General features: G+C 46.2%; 1 protein-coding gene across 1 annotated transcript in view; it reads left to right on the top strand.

Moving 5' to 3' along the window:
- KIF18B (kinesin family member 18B) overlaps positions 1-20,839 on the top strand; it is a 38,785-nt gene extending 17,946 nt beyond the window's left edge. Inside the window, exons 10-16 of the mRNA XM_073656426.1 lie at positions 4,724-4,850; positions 11,827-11,909; positions 12,940-13,157; positions 17,007-17,610; positions 18,309-18,404; positions 18,619-18,722; positions 18,902-20,839. Coding sequence (XP_073512527.1) covers positions 4,724-4,850; positions 11,827-11,909; positions 12,940-13,157; positions 17,007-17,610; positions 18,309-18,404; positions 18,619-18,722; positions 18,902-19,029 — 1,360 coding nt within the window. The 3' untranslated portion in view covers positions 19,030-20,839. The remainder of the gene's footprint in view (positions 1-4,723; positions 4,851-11,826; positions 11,910-12,939; positions 13,158-17,006; positions 17,611-18,308; positions 18,405-18,618; positions 18,723-18,901) is intronic.
- The last annotated feature ends 1,518 nt before the right edge of the window (positions 20,840-22,357 follow it).

The following is a 22,357-nucleotide window of genomic DNA, read 5'->3' on the forward strand; positions in this document are numbered from 1 at the left end:
CAACAAAATAAAAGCGAAAAAATGTATAAAATGAAAATCCCGGGTAAGCAGGGGGCGCTGGGGAATTATGCTTTGTTCTTTTAGAAAAAAAAAATCATTTAGATTGGTTTTTCTTTTTTAGTTTTTTAATATTTCATGGAAAGTAGATTCCCAGCTGGGAAATACGACATTTCGCTGCTTGTGGTCGAGGGTAACGTTTTTGAAGCTGCTTTCATAACCACGGCGATGGGGTTATTGAAAAATGACCTAATATTGTAAGTTCAACCTATTACTACTTCCCGCAGCGGCCATATTTCTCTTTAGACGCTCCCCATTTCTACCGTAGTGATTGGCAGAGCAGCGTCTGGTCTAGGTTAACTTACTGTGCTCTGTGTATATACAGTGCCTTTCAAAAAGTATTCCTACCCCATGAACTTTTTCACGTTACACCCACAAACGTAAATGTATTTTACTTTCGATTTTATGTGATACCAACACAAAGTATCAAGTATTTGTGACATGTAAAGGAAATGATACATAGATATTTTAAAAATAGAAATCTGAAAATTGTGTTGTGCATTTGTATTCAGCCCCCCCCCACCCCCCTCCGGAGTCAAACCTACAGTCTCAAGTCTTTTGCGATCTCTAAGAGGTTTTCTTCCAGGATTGTTATGTATTTAGCTCCGTCCTTCTTCCCATTAACTTTGACCAGCTTCTCTGTCCCTGCTGAATAAAAACATCCCCACAGCATGATGCTGCCGCCACCATGTTTGATGGTGGGTATGGTGTTTTCAGGGTGATGTGCAGTGTTCGTTTTCTGCCACACATAGCGTTTTGCATTTAGCCCAAAAAGCTCTACTTTGCTGTCATTTGACCAGAGCACCTTCTTCCACAAGCTCGCTGTGTCCACTACATGGCTTTTTGCAAAGTGGAAACGGGACTTCCTATGGCTTACTTTCATAAATTGCTTTCTTCTTGCAAATCTTCCATAAAGGCCAGATTTGTGGCATATACGACTAATAGTTGTCATGTGGACAGATTCTCCCACCTGAACCGTGGATCTCTGCAGCTCCTCCAGAGTGACCATGAGCCTCTTGGCTGCTTCTCTAATTAGTGCTCCTCTTGCTTGCGATGTCCGTTTAGGTGGACGGCCATATCTTCGTATGTTTGCGGTTGTGCCATACTCCTTCCATTACTGGATGATGGATTGAACAGTGCTCTGTCAGATATTCAGAGCTTGGGCTGTTTTTTATAACCTAACCCTGCTTTACTCTTCTCTGCAACTTTATCTCTGACCTGTCTGGTGTGCTCCTTGGTTTTCATGAGGCTATTTGATGCCTAATGTTCTTAAACAAACCTCTGAGGACATAACAGAACAGAACGGCTGTAGGTATACTAAGAATAAATCACACACAAGTGGACTTAATTTACTAATTATGTGACTTCTAGAGGCAATTGGTCGCTCAGGATTTTATTTATAGGTATCAGACTTCAGGGGGCTGAATACAAATGCATGTCACAATTTTCAGATTTATATTTTTAAGATGTTTAGCAAACCATGTATCATTTCCTTTACACTTCACAAATACTTGCTACTTTGTGTAAAAATCCAAATAAAATACATTTAAGTTTGTGGGTGTAACCTGAAAAAAATGTGGGGTATGAATACTTTTTTCACTACACTGTATAATTTGTGCTCTCCATCGCACTTGTCGCCTTCTGATGCACAGCTATAGGTTTTGGTACATGATGCACATAGCTCCGGATGTTTTTACTTTTGGCATCTGACATTTTTATCAGGTGCACTTCTGCTGCCTCTTCCCCCACATACGTTTTTTTCTTGTAATATATCTATTCACTAGTTAAAAACATCTGTGGAAGGGAGTAAAGCGACCGTCCATCCCCAGACACAGGATTTCCTTATACATTACTTTACCTGGTGCCCTCTTTTTGATCTTTGCTGCAGGCAGCCATTCCCAAGTTTTGCGGTTTCTTTCCCTGCTCCCATAATTTTAAGCGTAGTGGAAAAACCGCTTCTTAGTCGTCATACGCTCCCTTCCTTCCATCTGTAGATGAGCAAGACCCAAATACACATAAAATAAAAGTTGGCTGACTTTCTGATGTTTTTGGGGCTTAAGTTCCGACTTTCCTTCTACGGTAGAGGGAAGCGTCGGGCAGTTGGAATTTCAGCCACCAATACTTTTCAGGTCAGGTACACCGCGGTCAGCCTTCTCCTCTTACACCGCTGAAAACTCATGAGCACTTGGTCAAGCCAACACCCCTGGAATGCCACCGGAGGTAAATACACTGCTCAAAAAAATAAAGGGAACACTCAAATAACACATCCTAGATCTGAATGAATGAAATATTCTTGTTGAATACTTTGTTCTGTATAAAGTTGAATGTGCTGACAACAAAATCACACAAAAATCATCAATGGAAATCAAATTTATTAACCAATGGAGGCCTGGATTTGGAGTCACCCCCAAAATTAAAGTGGAAAAACACTACAGGCTGATCCAACTTTGATGTAATGTCCTTAAAACAAGTCAAAATGAGGCTCAGTATTGTGTGTGGCCTCCACGTGCCTGTATGACCTCCCTACAATGCCTGGGCATGCTCCTGATGAGGTTGCGGATGGTCTCCTGTGGGATCTCCTCCCAGACCTGGACTAAAGCATCCGCCAACTCCTGGACAATCTGTGGTGCAACGTGACGTTGGTGAATGGAGCGAGACATGATGTCCCAGATGTGCTTAATCGGATTCAGGTCTGGGGAACGGGCGGGCTTCAATGCCTTCATCTTGCAGGAACAGCTGACACACTCCAGCCACATGAGGTCTGGCATTGTCCTGCATTAGGAGGAACCCAGGGCCAACTGCACCAGTATATGGTCTCACAAGCGGTCTGGGGATCTCATCTCGGTACCTAATGGCAGTCAGGCTACCTCTGGTGAGCACATGGAGGGCTGTGCGGCCCTCCAAAGAAATGCCACCCCACACCATTACTGACTCACTGCCAAACCGGTCATGCTGAAGGATGTTGCAAGCAGCAGATCGCTCTCCACAGTGTCTCCAGACTCTGTCACGTCTGTCACATGTGCTCAGTGTGAACCTGCTTTGATCTGTGAAGAGCACAGGGCGCCATTGGCGACTTTGCCAATCCTGGTGTTCTGGGGCTAATGCCAAGCGTCCTGCACGGTGTTGGGCTGTGAGCACAACTCCCATCTGTGGACGCCGGGCCCTCATACCACCCTCATGGAGTCAGTTTGTAACCGTTTGTGCAGACACATGCACATTTGTGGCCTGCTGGAGGTCATTTTGCTGGGCTCTGCAGTGCTCCTCCTGTTCCTCCTTGCACAAAGGCGGAGGTAGCGGTCCTGCTGCTGGGTTGTTGCCCTCCTACGGCCCCCTCCACGTCTCCTGGTGTACTGGCCTGTCTCCTGGTAGCGCCTCCAGCCTCTGGACACTACGCTGTCAGACACCGCAAACCTTCTTGCCACAGCTCGCATTGATATGCCATTCTGGATGAGGTGCACTACCTGAGCAACTTCTGTGGGTTGTAGAGTCCTTCTCATGCTACCACGAGTGTGAAGGCACAACCAACATTCAAAAGTGACCAAAACATCAGCCAGAAAGCATTGGTACTGAGATGTGGTCTGTGGTCCCCACCTGCAGAAGCACTCCTTTATTGAGGGTGTCTTGATAATTGCCAATAATTTCCATCTATTGTCTATTCCATTTGCACAACAGCATGTGAAATTGATTGTCAATCAGTGTTGCTTCCTAAGTGGACAGTTTGATTTCACAGAAGTTTGATATCCTTGGAGTTATATTCTGTTGTTTAAGTGTTCCTTTATTTTTTTGAGCAGTGTATTTTATAAGGGGGAAACAAGGGGTTTTCCAAATAGTGGACAACCCCTTTAACTCTGTCATGGAACATGTCAGGGACCTTGGAGCGGACCCAAAAACAGAGCCTGCTCCAGAGAGGACAGATGCTGGCTATATTATAGCCCCATGATTTTTGCTATATACAGCAGTATTGCTGTTTATAGTAGAAGTGATAAGACAATCTCAGGTTTAAGTCCTCTAAGGGGACTAATAATAAAGTAAAAAGTAAAGAAAAAAGGTTTCTAATGTGAAGAAAGAAAAAAAAAAAAGATCTAAAAATTCAAATCACCCCCCCTATATTTCCCAGTTATAACAAAGAAAAGTAAAAAAAAATTCTATGTATTTAGTGTCTACATGTCCAGAAAAGTCTGATCTATGAAAATATGACATTGGGTAAATTAATCTGAAAACTGTAAAGGAGGAAAAAAAAATGGGAATGACAAAATTGTGGGTTTTTTGTTGCCACAGCTCCACTTCACTGGGAGTATTTTTCCCATTTTCCACTAAAACCGTATGATAAAATGAATGATGTCATTCAAAAGTAAAACTAGTCCCACAAAGGAAGGAAAATAAGCATGCCCCTCACATGGCTTTGGAAGTTACAGCTCTTGGAAGAAGGGGCAGGAAAATGAAAAATTGCTCTGTCCTTAAGGAGTTAAACCAAGCCTATTTTGTTAAACTTGCTTTATTTAATAGATTTAATTAGATGCCTGGGTTTATTTCTGTTCTGCTGTCTGACTCGTGTCCTATTTTATGTAGAATTATTATTTTTTTCAGCATGTGCACTTTTTTCTGTTATTTTTGGATGATTATTTTACCAATTTAAAAATTCTATTTTCTTTTTATTGGGTTACAGTTTGGAAGAGCCTTTAGATACATCCAGTCCAGAGCAAGGCTGGAAGAAGCGGCTGCAATCCCTGAGCGATCTGTCCTCAGAGCACTTACATTACAAGCGGCATTACAAGAAGAAGAAAGAAAATCGGGTAAATGAGTATAAAATATCTAAATATTACAGGGGCTGTTCACGTTCGGATGAGCCCTCATTAAATGGGACTTTCTGGTTTAGGAAAAGCCCTTTTCCCCTTCTGTAGTTTTTATTTAAAAAAAAAAAAAAAGTACTTTACTCACTCTCCCCAGGTCCAACGCTGAGTCTCCACTGCTGCTTTCTGTGTCTGCAGCTCTGATGTCATATCCACAAGGTCAATCAGTGAGTTCAACGGCTCAGAGAGGCTCGTCCTGTAAACTAATGAGCTGACTCGTGTGACGTCAGTCCTGCAATCAATTACATATAATGGGAGCAGCAGCGGAGACCCATCACTGGACCCCGGGAGGGTGAGTAAAGAACAACTTTAACACAAACTGCAGCCAGGGAACAGGTATTTTCCAAGACCAGAAAACTAATTTTAAAGGGGTTGTCTACTAGTCAGATGATGGCAGTGCTTATTTTAGAAAATTTATATTTTAGAGCAAATTTTGCAAAATAAAAACACCACCCATAGTAGGTTAAAACTGTGGACAACGATGTTTTTTTGCACCTTGCTATCCCTCTCTCCAAAGTCTTGTTTAGCCATATTCCTGGTCCAGATTCATCTGTTATTTATGGCTTGGGACTGGACAGGAAGTAGAGGTACAATATGGCTGACGCGTGAGAAGACTTGGCGGCTGTGTTTCCCCCTGGTAGTGTGTTATTCGCATATCTCTGCTTTAGCCAGTGCTTTCAGACATGTCGGAATTTCTCCTGAATGTGTAGATGCATTTATGGAGGGTGTGGGAGTCGCGGGCCGGCTCAGCACTGAAATCCTGCCCTGATTTATAGGGCACTGCAATCCCTTCTGTTCTCTCCGTGTGCCAGTCCACTTATCACCCGTCTAAAGCTCGGCAGCCGCTCCAGACAGGAGGTAATGCTTTTCATATGATGGGATGTATTACAAATCACTACAGACAGGGTCGACACTCGGAAGATCTACTGCCGAAAGAAATGCAGCTTGTGTTGGACTGGATTCTTCTTGGCTTCTAACGGGGCTTAAATATTTCAGTAAGACGGGATAAAGAATTTGTGCTTATTCTTTAATAATAATAAAAAAAAAAAAAAAATGGGTATTACCTATATTATATATTTTTGTGCAATGGGGGTCACTATGGTGGATAGATGGCACGGCCTCCTTCATGTATCTCATGGCTATATACCCCTAAAAGCGCAGCGGACACTTGGCTAAATGCAACTTGCTTCTTCTGCTCCTCTCAGCAATTTAGTGCAAACACAAGTTTTTGGGTCGTGACTGCTGCAACCAGTCAATGCTCGCAGCGGTTAGATGCCGCACTATTAGCATCACTGCTAAGCGTTGATGCTAGCAGTCAGTGGCGTAACTTGAAGCTTGCAGGCTACAATGCAAAATCTCCAACATGGCTCTCAACTATCATTTTAATAGTATGTCTTCTCAAAAGGGACCTTTTGGGCTCCCCTAGACTCCGCATCTAGTATGGCATGTGACTTCTGAAGCCATTGATTGGCTGCAGTGGTCACGTTTTTGTTTCGGGAGGAGCACTGGAGCATATGCCCAGGATCGGAGAGGGAAAGGAGAGGTGAATAGTGTGTTTTCTTTGTTTTTCTTTTTGCTTGTTATTTTTCCTCCTGACTTCATCATGGGCATGCAGGATCTGATTGGCTGAGCGTGCATTTTTATTTTCAATAGGGGAAAGGGAAATAAGCTGCTGCCTGGATACCGCTTATCTCCTGTTGGAAAAAGGAGATGCAAAAATGCTGAACCTTTTTGTCCCTCAATGGCAGAAGTTGGGAGGACAATCATTCTGCCCTCGTGTGTGTGTGTGTGTATATATATATATATATATATATATATATATATATATATATATATATATATATATATATATATATATATATATATATATATATATATATATATATATATATATATATATATATATATATATATATATACATATACACATACACATACACATACACATACACATACACACACACATACACATACACATACACATACACACACACACATAACTATTTGATACACTGCTGATTTTGCAAGCTTTCCCACCTACAAAGAATGGAGAGGTCTGTATTTTTTATCATAGGTACACTTCACCTGTGAGAGCCAGAATCTTAAAAGAAAAAACAGAAAATCACATTTGTATGATTTTTACATAATTAATTTGCATTTTATTTCATGAAATAAGTATTTGATACAATAGAAAAACAGAACTTAATATTTGGTACAGAAACCTTTGTTTGCAATTCCAGAGGTCAGACGCTTTCTGTAGTTCTTGACCAGGTTTGCACACACTGCAGCAGGGATTTTGGCCCCCTCCTCCATACAGATCTTCTCCAGATCTTTCAGGTGTGGGTGCTGTCCCTGGGCAATATTGAGTTTCAGTTCCCTCCAAAGATTTTCTATTGTGTTCAGGTTTGGAGACTGGCTAGGCCACTCCAGGACCTTGAAATGCTTCTTATGGAGCCACTCCTTATTTGCCCTGGCTGTGTGTTTCGAGTCATTGTCATGCTGGAAGACCCAGCCATGACCCATCTTACTGAGGGAAGGCAGTTGTTGACCAAGATCTCGCGATACGTGACCCCATCCTTCAATATGGTGCAGTCGTCCTGTCCCCTTTGCAGAAAAGCACCCCCAAAGTATGATGTTTCCCCCATCATGCTTCACGGTTGGGACGGTGTTCTTGGGCTTGAACTCATCCTTCTTCCTTCAAAAACAACGAGTGGAGTTGATATATTTCTATTTTGGTCTCATCTGACCACATGACCTTCTCCCATGCCTCCTCTGGATCATCCAGATGGTCATTGGCGAACTTCAATCGAGCCTGGGCATGTGCTGGCGTGAGCAGGGGGACCTTGCATGCCCTGCAGGATTTTAATCCATGACGGCATAGTGTGTTACTAAGGGTATTGTTTGAGACTGTGGTCCCAGCTCTCTTCAGGTCATTGACCAGATCCTTCCGTGTAGTTCTTGGCTGATTCCTGACCTTTCTCAGAATCATCCTTACCCCACGAGGCGAGATCTTGCATGGAGCCCCAGACCGAGAAAGATTGACAGTCATCTTGTGTTTCTTCCATTTTCTAATAATTGTACCAACAGTTGTTGCTTTCTCACCAAGCTGTTTGCCTATTGTCCTGTAGCTCATCCCAGCCTTGTGCAGGTCTACAATTTTGTCCCTGGTGTCCTTGGACAGCTGTTTGGTCTGGGCCATGGTGGAGCGGTTGGATTGTAATTGATTGAATGTGTGGACAGGTGTCTTTTATACAGGTAACGAGTTCAAACAGGTACAGTTACTACAGGTAATGAGTGCAGAGTAAGAGGGCTTATTAAAGAAAAACTAACAGGTCTGTGAGAGCCAGAATTCTTGCTGGTTGGTCGGTGATCAAATACTTATTTCATGCAATAAAATGCAATTTAATTATGTGAAAATCATACAATGTGATTTTCTGTTTTTTATTTTTAGATTGTCTCTCACAGGTGAAGTGTACCTACGATAAAAATTACAGACCTCCCCATCCTTTGTAGGTGGGAAAAACTTGCAAAATCAGCAGAGAATCAAATACTTAATTCCCCACTGTAAGAAGTGGTCACGTGTAGGCGTCAGCCCCAGCAGATGTCTGCATGACCGTCATACATCACGCTGTGGATGCAAAAGCGATTGGAGAGAGAAATTCCTGATGAAGGTGTCCTTGCTGTAGAAGTAATTCATCAGGCCGTAGCTTCAGAGATAATGTCCTGGCCATTTGTATACGTTCTCCTGATCTCTTTAGCATCTGTCAGTTGTTTTTGGCTTTCCGAGGAAGTCGGGTTCCAGCGGCCTCCTCTTTATACCATGTGGGTTGAACAAGGTCACTTTCTTAGGTTACTCCTGCCTGGATCCTCTTTTTTAACTCCTTCAGCAGAAGAATATTCTCATGTGACCTCCATCAATGCTCCTGTCAGCACTCCCGATAATACAACAACCCTAGGGGTGGTGGAAGTAGTCACCCCCCCCCCCCTTTTCCATAGACTGGTTTGTCCACCTTCAAGGACACTTTTTTTTTTTTTCAATAGATTAAAATCCTTTTTGTAATTGGATTCCATTAAAAATGTTGCACCGGTTGCTTTTTTTCAACCTCTAGGTTGCACTTTCTATTGTTTGCAGAATGGGTTAACTGAGAAACCTTCAGTGAGCTCTATGACCCTCTAATGGGAGAGTTTGTAACTTTTGTTTTATTTTTCTGAGCTCCTCACAGCTGATTTATGACTACAGATCACATAAAAGTTAAATGTACAGGGAAAAAAAGAAACCGTGCAAGATTTTTAAGGAAACCCAATTGCAAAAAATACATGCATTTACGTAAAATTCATGGGGCACACGAAATGGATAGGCTCAGTTAATATTTATCTAGGCAGGAGGCTGGCAATACACATTGGAAATGGTTGACAAATGTAGGAGGAAATAGGGAAGGTTTTCCATTTGAGGAGGCTAGGAAAGCTGGGTGGTAGCAACCTCATAAAAACCAAGGAACCCACCAGACAGGTCAGGGATAAAGTTGTGGGAAAGAGTAAAGCAGGGTTAGGTTATAAAAAAAAAAAAAAATAAAAATAACCCAAGCTCTAAACAAATTGCTGAGCATATATGGGAATCTATAGTGGCAGCAATATTGTCATCAGCAGTCCTGTGTATGGACCCAGACAATAAGTTTGTGCCAGATGTCATCCATCCTGTGCTTAAAAAATACCTAATTTCGAATCCATAGAATGTCAGGTGTGCTGTGGATTTAATCAAAAAAATCCTCTGCAAATTCACTTGCAACTAGTGCAATTTTTTTATATTATTATTATTATTATTATTATTATTACATTTTTTTTATTTTTTGCATCGAATGTCTGCCTTCAATTTAAAGGGGTTATCCATTTTCGGATTTTGCAGTTAGATTTTAAATAATAAACTGCTTTAGTCTCCCTACCTGGGTCCAGCACTGAGTATTGCACCCTGTGTCAACAGCACTGCAGCCAATCAGCTTGTGCCGCTGAGCTTAAAAGTTGACTGAAGCAGTGTCGAAGTGATGACGATAACAGATACCGGGATATCACTGGACCTGGGGAGGGTGAGTAAGGCACACTTTATTTTTTTTTATTTTTTTTTAAAGGAAACCAGAAAATCCCATTAATTCCAGGCAATGCGCAGATATCACAAGGAATATCTCTGATTTATAACCTTAGGTGAACTGGCACATGCTTCTTTTTGCAACCGCCCCACCAGAGCTGCTCTTACAGGACGTACGGACCCTGGTAGTCCCTATGGGACCACTAGCCTTGGGAGGAGAAGTGCATCTACTTACCTGGCTAATTTGCCCCCTTGTCGCCATGCTGATGGCTAAATTGCCCTCATTATCGTCTTGTCCCACTACCTTTTCGAAGTATCGCGCGTCTAACAGTAGACGTAGGCCCCTGCATTGGGCGACGCCGGCTATTGCATAACCAAAATATTCATAAATTATATTATTAAAACCCTTTTCTGTCAATTCTTCCTAAATGAGAGAGAATGCAATTAATGCGCCATAAAATGTATAATTGGCCGCTGTTCTGACGGATTTGCGGTGGGCGCTGGGATGCAGCTGGGACTAATAATTGGGTACATGATGCCGCGTACCAGTGACCAGCATCATTACCAATGTGTTTCCTATTACTCCGCTTCTCCGAAGACATTCATCATCCCTGCAATGTGCTCCTATATACACTCTTACCAATTTTCTTATACATCACTCATTCATATTACTCTATAAGTATGTGAACCCTACCTAACGCAACGAGATCCACACTGTAATTAAATCCCCACCTCATGGGAAGTTATTGGGGGCCATCATCTGCCTTGTGTTAATATAAAGCCCCCCTCCCTTGGTCATTTATGGTCCGTACACATGTTCCCTATGTACAACCTAATTGCCCATCTTCTAGTCTGAATTATAGGCTCTGTGCACTTTTACAAGCATACATAGCTTTGCAGATACCCTGCTGTTTTTTTGTAGACCTGGTCTATAGGGTTATATGGTAATTTAAAGGGGGCTGGACACACTTTTTTTAGTACTTAAATTTATGCATTTAGGTCTAAAAATCATTTTTACAATTGGATTTCATTAAAAATTTTGCTCCGTTTGCCTTCTATAGCCTCTGTATTGCTCTATATTTTGCTGGCTGTAGATTGAGTTAACTGAGAATTTGTCAGTCAGCTCGCCCCTATGGCCTAGCATGGAGTTTGTAACTTTTATCTGTCTTTTTCTGAGCCCCTGTCAGCTGGTTTATGACCACAGACCACATCAAAGTTGACTATGCAGGGAAACAAAGAGCCTGTAAAAGCCAAACGGTGCAGAATTTTTAATGAAATCCAACTGCAAAAATGATTTTTAGCCCCAAATACATGCATTTAAGTGGAAAATAAAAAATTGTCAACAGATGTGGACAATCCTTTTAAGCTCGGTCAGGTAGAGTCTGGCTATTGAAAGAGTAATATGGGTGCTACAATTTATCGTTGGAAAAATCTGACTATAGATGACAATAGTAATAGGATACGGCACAGTGCGTCAGTGGGCATATTGGGGCATGAACCCATAACCAAGGCATGAATTGCATGTTTTTTTTGCATGTGTATCCTGCCATTTCTGCACTGATTACTTCCCATCTGTCAGTTATGTGACCGTTGCAGACAATCACTGGCCTCTGTGGTTATGTGCCATACATGCAAAATGTCACCACCCTTGATTGTCTGTAGTGGTCAGGTGACTGATAGATGGGACATTATCACCCTAAAGACCCCCAAGGTGTCTGGAGAAAATCTACAGTAAGCATTTGCTATTTTTATTTTACAACATTCCCTTACCTGGGGCAGATTTTCTAAAATTCTGGAAAATCCCTTTTAATAGTCCTTATTTTGTCTTCTTTTTTTTAGGATTCTGGGTCTGAGAGCTTTGAAAGTGGAATTGGAGAGACCAATGTAAGTCTCCTGGCTCCCCACCATCAGAACACAGAAAAGTAAGTGGCTTAGTAAAGTCATCATGTTCTTTTGATGCCGTAATAATAATTTCTATAGTCAGTCACTCGCGGTAAAATCTTGGAATTGGTAGCCACTAGTTTTTATTTTGTTAGCCATGGCGTAATTTCTGAAGTGAACTGGTTGGTGCGTTCCTGTAAACTCCGGTTCAGATCTATGATCCAGAACTTTTGCCGGTGTTCACTTTACATTGGAAAAAGTTATGAATTTACATAAAATAGATCTGCCCTTACTGCTGTAATGTGACTTTTTATAGTCTTATTCCTATATTGGTAAGTAGTGGCTAAGAGATGCCATCACTGTCGAAAGTGGTCAGCCTTTTCCTCTTATTTTATTCCTGCTCCTCCCCTGAGTATTATTTTATTTCATTTTTTTAAATCGTCCATACGGTTCCCGAGATATCTGCATTTTTAGCAAGTGGGCGGTGTTCACAGGATCCTCAGGGGTGTGTCTTTTGGCTGCCACGCCCCCAAAGAACATAAATATGCTCACCAAATTAAAAAGGCCCATATCTCTGGAACCGTATGGCGGATTTTTACATTTTTTTTTTAAATTTATACATATTTACCGGTGGCCAGAAGCAGCACTGTGAAAGTGACGCATCTATATTCTCAATGATCGGGGTGGGTTTGACCTCTAGGACCCCACTGATCCTAAGTGATGGCATATCCATTACTTCCTGAGACTGATAAAACCCCCTTTATTAATCATATAATGGAGACTAATGCCATTTTCTAAATCTTTGTGTTTTATTTCCTCACTTTTCCTCTGCTTGCTGTCAGCGAGTAGAAACATTCATGTTTACATCCCGACGTTGGAAAAGAGCTACAATCAGCACTTGCCCTGTGTTCACATTTTGCATTTGTTTACAAAAAAAACTTTTTCCAACATTGAGCATATTGTACAGCCAATTAACGCAATGTACTTTTGTTTATTTTTTTGTTGTGCAGTATAAAAAGAATGTTTATCGCAAAGTGTGAACGCGACTTTAACGTTCTTGTTTGTTCCCAGACTGGTCACTGCCCTCCTGAATGTTGCGCGCAGACAGCATGCCATCCTGAAACATGCCAACCTGCAGACCCCGGAAATGGATGTGGAGCTTCAAGCACTGGAGCTGTTAATCGCGGGGGATCGAGGGGTCACTCATACGACAAAAAAAGCGGATCTGGATGAAGAAGACGGCAGTAAAAGCCTCAAGGAAGGCGATTGCCAGATGCCACCAATGAAGGGTGAGTTGGGTGTGGGAATATGGAGGAGCGGATTTTGGGGCATGAAATAAATGCATAAGCTCCGGGAAAGTGACCTCTGATTCTGCGCTGCAACCACTTAGTCCGCCTGCTGTGCGGGGGAACTACAGCACGATCCCATTCAGAAGACTGGAGGTTTGCGCAGCCATGTGCCCAGGGGCTGTGCTGTGCAAAGAAATGGTACTGGCTTCAAGGCTCTACACAGCAGGTGGCTGGGGTTGGCGGTGCACAGGGCTCTGCACAGCGGGTGGCTGGGGTTGGCGGTGCACAGGGCTCTGCACAGCGGGTGGCTGGGGTTGGCGGTGCACAGGGCTCTGCACAGCGGGTGGCTGGGGTTGGCGGTGCACAGGGCTCTGCACAGCGGGTGGCTGGGGTTGGCGGTGCACAGGGCTCTGCACAGCGGGTGGCGGTGCACAGGGCTCTGCACAGCGGGTGGCTGGGGTTGGCGGTGCACAGGGCTCTGCACAGCGGGTGGCTGGGGTTGGCGGTGCACAGGGCTCTGCACAGCGGGTGGCTGGGGTTGGCGGTGCACAGGGCTCTGCACAGCGGGTGGCTGGGGTTGGCGGTGCACAGGGCTCTGCACAGCTGGTGGCCAGAGATGGCGGTGCACAGGGCTCTGCACAGCAAGTGACCAGGGATGGCGGTGCACAGGGCTCTGCATGGTGGGATGACCAGAGATGGCGGTGCACAGGGCTCTGCACAGCGGGTGGCTGGGGATGGCGGTGCTCAGGGCTCTGCACAGCGGGTGGCCGGGGATGGCGGTGCACAGGGCTCTGCACAGCGGGTGGCTGGGGTTGGCGGTGCACAGGGCTCTGCACAGCGGGTGGCTGGGGTTGGCGGTGCACAGGGCTCTGCACAGCGGGTGGCTGGGGTTGGCGGTGCACAGGGCTCTGCACAGCGGGTGGCTGGGGTTGGCGGTGCACAGGGCTCTGCACAGCGGGTGGCTGGGGTTGGCGGTGCACAGGGCTCTGCACAGCGGGTGGCTGGGGTTGGCGGTGCACAGGGCTCTGCACAGCGGGTGGCTGGGGTTGGCGGTGCACAGGGCTCTGCACAGCGGGTGGCTGGGGTTGGCGGTGCACAGGGCTCTGCACAGCGGGTGGCTGGGGTTGGCGGTGCACAGGGCTCTGCACAGCGGGTGGCTGGGGTTGGCGGTGCACAGGGCTCTGCACAGCGGGTGGCTGGGGTTGGCGGCGCACAGGGCTCTGCACAGCGGGTGGCTGGGGTTGGCGGCGCACAGGGCTCTGCACAGCGGGTGGCTGGGGTTGGCGGCGCACAGGGCTCTGCACAGCTGGTGGCCGGAGATGGCGGTGCACAGGGCTCTGCACAGTGGGTGGTTGGGGATGGCGGTGCACAGGGCTCTGCACAGCAAGTGACCAGGGATGGCGGTGCACAGGGCTCTGCATGGTGGGATGGCTAGGGATGGCGGTGCACAGGGCTCTGCACAGCGGGTGGCCAGAGATGTCGGTGCACAGGGCTCTGCACAGTGGGTGGTTGGGGATGGCGGTGCACAGGGCTCTGCACAGCGGGTGGCTGGGGTTGGCGGTGCACAGGGCTCTGCACAGCTGGTGGCCAGAGATGGCGGTGCACAGGGCTCTGCACAGTGGGTGGCTGGGGTTGGCGGTGCACAGGGCTCTGCACAGCGGGTGGCTGGGGTTGGCGGTGCACAGGGCTCTGCACAGCTGGTGGCCAGAGATGGCGGTGCACAGGGCTCTACACAGTGGGTGGTTGGGGATGGCGGTGCACAGGGCTCTGCACAGCAAGTGACCAGGGATGGCGGTGCACAGGGCTCTGCATGGTGGGATGACCAGAGATGGCGGTGCTCAGGGCTCTGCACAGCGGGTGGCCGGGGATGGCGGTGCACAGGGCTCTGCACAGCGGGTGGCTGGGGTTGGCGGTGCACAGGGCTCTGCACAGCGGGTGGCTGGGGTTGGCGGTGCACAGGGCTCTGCACAGCGGGTGGCTGGGGTTGGCGGTGCACAGGGCTCTGCACAGCGGGTGGCTGGGGTTGGCGGTGCACAGGGCTCTGCACAGCGGGTGGCTGGGGTTGGCGGTGCACAGGGCTCTGCATGGTGGGATGACCAGAGATGGTGGTGCTCAGGGCTCTGCACAGCGGGTGGCCGGGGATGGCGGTGCACTGGGCTCTGCACAGCGGGTGGCCGGGGATGGCGGTGCACTGGGCTCTGCACAGCGGGTGGCTAGGGATGGCGGTGCACAGGGCTCTGCACAGCGGGTGGCCGGGGATGGCGGTGCACAGGGCTCTGCACAGCGGGTGGCCTGGCATGGCGGTGCACAGGGCTCTGCACAGCGGGTGGCCTGGCATGGTGGTGCACAGGGCTCTGCACAGCGGGTGGCCGGGGATGGTGGTGCACAGGGCTCTGCACAGCGGGTGGCTGGGGATGGTGGTGCACAGGGCTCTGCACAGCGGGTGGCTGGGGATGGTGGTGCACAGGGCTCTGCACAGCGGGTGGCCGGGGATGGTGGTGCACAGGGCTCTGCACAGCGGGTGGCCGGGGATGGTGGTGCACAGGGTTCTGCACAGCGGGTGGCCTGGCATGGTGGTGCACAGGGCTCTGCACAGTGGGTGGCCTGGCATGGTGGTGCACAGGGCTCTGCACAGCGGGTGGCCTGGCATGGTGGTGCACAGGGCTCTGCACAGCGGGTGGCCTGGCATGGCGGTGCACAGGGCTCTGCACAGCGGGTGGCCTGGCATGGTGGTGCACAGGGCTCTGCACAGTGGGTGGCTGGGGATGGCGGTACACAGGGCTCTGCACAGCATATGGCCGGGGATGGCGGTGCATAGGGCTCTACACAGCGGGTGGCCTGGCATGGTGGTGCACAGGGCTCTGCACAGCGGGTGGCTGGGGATGGCGGTACACAGGGCTCTGCACAGCGGGTGGCCGGGGATGGCGGTGCACAGGGCTCTACGTCAGTGCTGTGGCCCCTTTTATTCTCTGCATCGGTGGAGACTGAGTATGACCACACTAGTGGCCGGAGGGAAAGTAAAGCTGACCTGCTGGGATAGCTGGGAGCGATGCACGTTGTGATCCGTACACTGATCCGTCAGATGATGGATATATACGGGAGATTTACCGCAGCTATTCCCGCGGCAGCTGTAGATTACGGCTCTGCGTGCGCTGATTCTTGTAGTTGTTCCCTTTTTTCGCAGTGGACGCTTTTGATGACACTTTTATTTTATGATTTGCTTTTCATCTATAATGCTCCATTTTCAATAATGGCTGGAAAGCCGTAAAACAGTCCCTTCCCGATGGAGCAGATCCAAACCCTCCGGCCCGTACAGGTTCAGGTCTAGATGAGCCGAGACGTGGCGGTTATGTGGAATTTATTGCCGCAGATTAAAACAACCTGGACCCGAGGGAATCTGATCAGAAAATGGAGATTATTTCTATTGTTTATATACTTATTCTGCTGTGTTATCTTAAAGGAGTTGTGCAAAATGACAAACATTTTTATTTTAGGCAAAAAAAAAGACATAATCCCCTACCAGCGATCCAGTGGCTCTGGAAGCGATGTGTCTCCATTCAGACCATTGAAACATGTGATCACCTGCAGCGGTCGGGTGACTAGAAGAGCGCATGATTGGATGTTTCTCTGATGACTTGCATTTCTAGTGACCTAACCGCTGCAGGCAATCACAGGCTTCCCAACGGAGCAGGCGTCACTGTGGAGCGGCCTGTGAAGGATCCGCAGGGGCTGGTGGGTGCATATGTCATTGTTTCATGGGGAATACATGGTTGTTACATGTCAGGAGTGGAGATCGATCCCCCGTTAAACAGACTTTTAATATATACTTTGTTTTTTGTTGTATTTTAGATATTTTTCCAGATATTAAGGTTGAGGAGCCAGTTGTCCAAGAACCTGCTACCAGGAAAAGGCAGCCAACAAAACGCAGCCGCCAGGCGCTTCTTCCAGACACCAGCCCCACGCTCCGCAGCCCTGTGGTGCCAATAAAAAGGAGAAGACAAGATGCCTACACCCCATCTAAACCCAGCCTAGTCCTCCCCAGCACCCCGGAGGTTCAGGTCAAAAGACTAAGGAAGGTCTCCATCCCCAGCCGACCGAACCTCAGATCTAGCGCCAGTGTGCTCCCCAATAAAGCCCCTGAGCCCCTTGCCGCCAGTCAGTCTAAGCTGTCCTTCTGCACTCCTGCTCCAAAGCAGCTCTCTCAATCCACCGCAAGCGTGCCCCCCCAGCCACTCGCAAAGGGCCGGGTACCGCTGGGTACATCTTCCCTCCAGAACAGCACCAGGGTGACCGCGGCAGCTCTTAACGTCAGGGACATGAACACCACATTCGACTTGTCTGAAGACGCCTGGATGACGTCCGAGAGGGGAAAACCCGTCACTTCTGCACCCTCTGAATTCCCCGGCTGGGAAAATGTTGGACTATCACAGATTGATTACACATTCGTAAAAAGGTTGGTAATTGACTGCAGAACCTTTTACATTTCTGACCAATCAGCTGGAGACCCTTGTGAGAAGACAGAAGTGGTTTATTACCATTTCTGTCTTCTATTTTGCTGGCTTCAGTGAGCACCATGCAATGAACTGAAGAATCAGCAGTGCCAATGCTTCTGTAGGACCCAGCAATCATATGATCGCCGGGTCCTAGATCACCTCTGATAGTGAAGCCTGACACAGCCGGGGGCTGTTTGCTCCTATGAACGCCCCAGTCACACAGTGGGGAAAAAAATTAAGAAGAAAAACAAAATGTTCTATAGAGATCTCTTGGGTGTCATGTTTTATAAAATAAACAATCTTCTTCAGGAGCATATAGCTACTGGCCCCCGTCTCCCTGCTTTGCTGGGGGTCAGTGCCTGGCTCCCCTGCTTTGCTGGGGGGCGGCGCCTGGCTCTCCCCTGCTTTGCGTGGGGGCGGGGGGGGGGGCAGCGCACTACTGATGATTAACAGTTCAGATCAGCGGTATGGTCATGCTGATGGCCCGAACTGTGGCTATCTCCAATGCTTGTACTTTCTGGCTTCTTGCCTAGCAGACTGTCCACTGCTGATATACTGCAGAGGTGGCCAGAACTAGCAGCACATGAGAAAATGTAAAAATCCCTCCACTTTTGGGAACAGAAAGGACGGTGATAACAAAAGTCTCCTTTACTTACAGCTCGGAGATTCCTGTGTTTAGCACAAAGGGCCCCACTTCTGCTTCATGTGCTTCAAGTAAGAAGTTGTACTCTCAGAGAAGAAGGCGATCTATGAGGTGAGTGCTCAGTGAGTAAGTGACCCATTACATGGGTTTGCCGGTAATGTATTTGGGTGTTTGGAGACAGTATTTTTTTTCCCCGTGACTGATCCTGTGTAACCAGCAACATAGTCCTAATAGACCAGTAATGATCCAGACCACAAATACTCTCCTATGTTAGTAACTTGCGTCGACCACTTCATGGACCTCACTAATGTCTGTTCTCCTCCAGCACCTCTTCCGCCCGTGTGGGCAGCGGGACGATCAGCCAAAGCCGTATCGCCAGGTTGCAGCTGAGCACAACAAAGCCTATACAACGGCCGCCAACCATTGCGGGTCAGTGGGTTTGTTTCCTGATTTAAAGCCTTAAAACTCACCGTATTGTTTCGGACTACGATCCTCGCAGCGGATCTGGTGGTTGCTCTGGAGCATGGTGCCTCGCAGACTTGCTCCACTCTGAGCACCGTGATAAGTGCTTACAGATATATATTACTAATTGTGACTTCTCCTTACAGAGAAAATATCCTGCAGCCCCAGGAGGCAATGTACCAAGAAGACAGGAAAAGGGACTGTGGCCTTTGGCCGGTCATTAGGAGGCGCTCCAATGACTCGATTAATGCAGCTGACAGCAACCAGGACATGAAGAGTTTGTGCTGTCCGAATACTCCCAAGACCCCCCATACCTCAACCACTCATCTCTGCCTCCTCCTCGCTTTTATTCTACAAGACTCTCTTGCACTTAAACGTGTTTTACCGCAGCGCTGCCTCTCGTTAAATCCCCCGCCTCCAAATGTTTATGGTAAAAGTCGTCCGTCGCCATACTTTTTAGATTTTGCTCATTTGTCGTCTGATGGCTGCCATGTTTACACACTGGAAGGGATCGGGAACGAGCGTGTAGTGATTAAACATTATGATGTATCGGCCACTGATCATTACCATCTCCTCTGCGGGGAAGCAGCACTGGTGATCGATTCCCGTCCCTTAGTCATGGGATACATCCGTAGGGGAATGTGTTTTATTTGTAGGGTCATAGATCAGTGCTGTGCATATGATAATGTCTATCGGAAACGCTGCCCCAAAAATCATTCATATGAGCACAGGGTCCCCAATCATGGAAGTTTCTTTCTGAGCTCTTCCAAGTATAAACAGTTGCAAAAGAGGAAATGTAATATTTTGTAGGTTTTTAAGCGCTAATTAAAAGGTTTGTTCACTACTCGCACAACCCCTTTTAAGAAAATGCTATTTTATCTGCTGCAGCTCTGCTAGTCTTCTCCTTGATGTGCTCCTGATATGTTATCCTCCATATTCACGAGCGCCTGCTATTTCTCACCACTGATTCAACGACTTTCTGTCTATGTGCAGTGCAGGAAGCTGACAATCAGAGTTATTCAGAACTAATCACTGAGAAAACTAGCAGATCTGCAGCAGATAAAACAGTGATTTTTATCAAAACTACAGCAAAAAGCTCAGTAAGTGATACATCCCCACAATCAGGATCAGATTAGGACATACTCCAATCAGATTGCCTTACTAATGAATTAAATTTTTATCATGATGGGTAGTGACATTCTTCTATCCCATAGGAGCTTTCTCACTATCGACCTCCATAGTATTATCCGTTCACATAATACATGATTTATATTTAATGTTATTTTTAGGAAGCTTAAAATTGGAACAAATGTGATATTTTCTACATTTTTTTTATTTTTTTTTTTTTTAGACCAACATTAACTTTTTTAATTCTCAAAGCTGTTAATCCTCCTCACTAAAGTATAATGCTGTGATAACTATCTGGTTGCCTGCAGCCACCACTAGAGGGAGCTCACAGTATGTCTTATAATGGAGTTCAATGTATACCGTTGTATACAGTGAGCTCCCCCTGGTGGCGGCTGCAGGCAGCCACACTTGTATCATTATACTGCTGTGCAAAAAGTTGTTGTAGTTGGATGCAGCACTTTGACAGCTAAAAAGATATATATTGAGAAATTGGCAGAGTGACTATGATATTCCACATTTAGAAATCTGATTAATTTTTTTTTTTTTTTTAATAAATACTCTTAAATTTGAGTCTCATAAGCTGTCCTAACCGGATCCCTTCAATGGCCCGACACAAAAAAAATTAAAGGTTTACACGTGTAACCACTCCGCCGGACGTCCTCGGTCTGCAGTGTTTGCTTTTCCATGTGTCATGGAGAGATGTCTGTGTATATTATTTTGTGGGCATTGCAGTCTCCTGCTTGGCTTGCTCTAAATCCATGTTGTTATCCATCCTGTGATTTTTGTAAAACTTTCATTTTTCCTGTGTTCTGTCGGACCTGTAAATATTTAATTGTAGATCCCTCATGGCTACGTTTTTTTTTACAAATGTCTCTTTCCATGTATATCCGATTGCTTTGTTTTGTGCATATGTTTCGTGTAATTGCTCGGATAAATCTTATGCATATTTTACAATATTTACTGTGTTTTTTGTCTATATTTATTTATTTAACGGCCTTTGGCTCAATCTTGAGCCATGGTGACTTGATGGATGAACAATCTGTAGGAAGATCGATCTTGTGTAAGCCTAGATAGGTCCACCAGGGTCTTCTCCATTATCTTGATTGTATCAAGCCATTGGGTTGCTGGTCTTCCACTTCACCTTGTTTCTTCCATTCTTCTCACCATGATGTCCTTCTCCAGTGATTGATTGCTTTCTTCATATGATGTGTCCAAAGTAGTCAAGTCGTAGCTTGGTGATCCTTGCTTCCAGTGACATGTCTGACTTGATTTGTTCCAAAATTGCTTTATATGTTCTCACCATCCATGGTATTGATAACATCCTTCTCCAGCACCACATTTCAAAGGCGTAGATTCTTCTTCTGTCTTGTCTCTTTATCGTAAAGGTTTCATGTCCATATGCTACCACAGAGAAGACCAAACTATGTACGAGTCATGTCTTTGTTACCAGTGAAACATTCCTCGATTTGAAGACCTTGTTCAGTGACTTCATTGTTGATTTGCCATAGTTATTCTCCTATTGACTTCCAGTGTGGTTGCTGCATCTTGACTGATCATTGATCCAAGTAGGTTGAAGTTCTTTACAAGTTCCAGCTCATCGTCATCCATCTCCAATGATTCCCGTCCTACCTGACACTAGTCAATATCTTTGTGTTGAGTAGCAGTCCCATGTTCGAGCTTTCCATCTTGACACTCCGTAATAACTCCTTCATTCCTTCTATGCTTGTTGCTATCAATGTTGTATCGTCTGCGTATTTAAGATCGTTGATGATTCGTCCAGCAATTTTGATTTCTTCTTTCTTTTTTGGAAAGTCCAGCCTTCCTGAAAATAGCTTCTGCATATAAACTGAAGAGAAATGGTGACAGGACGCAGCCTTGTCTGACGTCTCACTCTACTTTGAACCATGCCATGTCACCGTGTTCCATTCGGACTGTTGCTTCTTGGTCGATGTAAAGGTTCCTAATGAGGATGATCAGATGGTTCGGCACACCCACATCCTTTATGGTATTCCAAAGTTTCTGGTTATCAACACAGTCAAAGGCTTTTCTTAAATTATTTTCTATGCCAAACAATAACTACTCAGGCCCAAAGACTGCGATTCTAGAGACATGTCCTGTCATGATACCCGTCCATCACAATGTCATCATGGAGAATCACCAAATAACTGATGTTCCCACATCCTACACACACAACTTTCACTATTTATACCAGTTGGGGATGTAGAGAGCCATGTGATCCAGTGCCACTTTGTAACAGGGCCCCCAACAACCATGTGCCTACTGTACCGATACCACAGCCAAGTGTGACAGCTACATCTTCAGAGCCACCTAAGGTGTAAGTAATACATGTATGATTGGTGGAACATCCGATCACAGGGACGAAGCTCTATGTCAGTAGTGTATATGTTACAGCAACCCCTAACTCCAGCTTAGAAGTTTCTGGGAATCTGTTCACGGGCATTGAGAACAGAACA

This window comes from Phyllobates terribilis, unplaced genomic scaffold (assembly GCF_046119375.1).
Source record: "Phyllobates terribilis strain yellow unplaced genomic scaffold, ASM4611937v1 Scaffold_12__6_contigs__length_324123572, whole genome shotgun sequence".
Taxonomy (NCBI): domain Eukaryota; kingdom Metazoa; phylum Chordata; class Amphibia; order Anura; family Dendrobatidae; genus Phyllobates; species Phyllobates terribilis.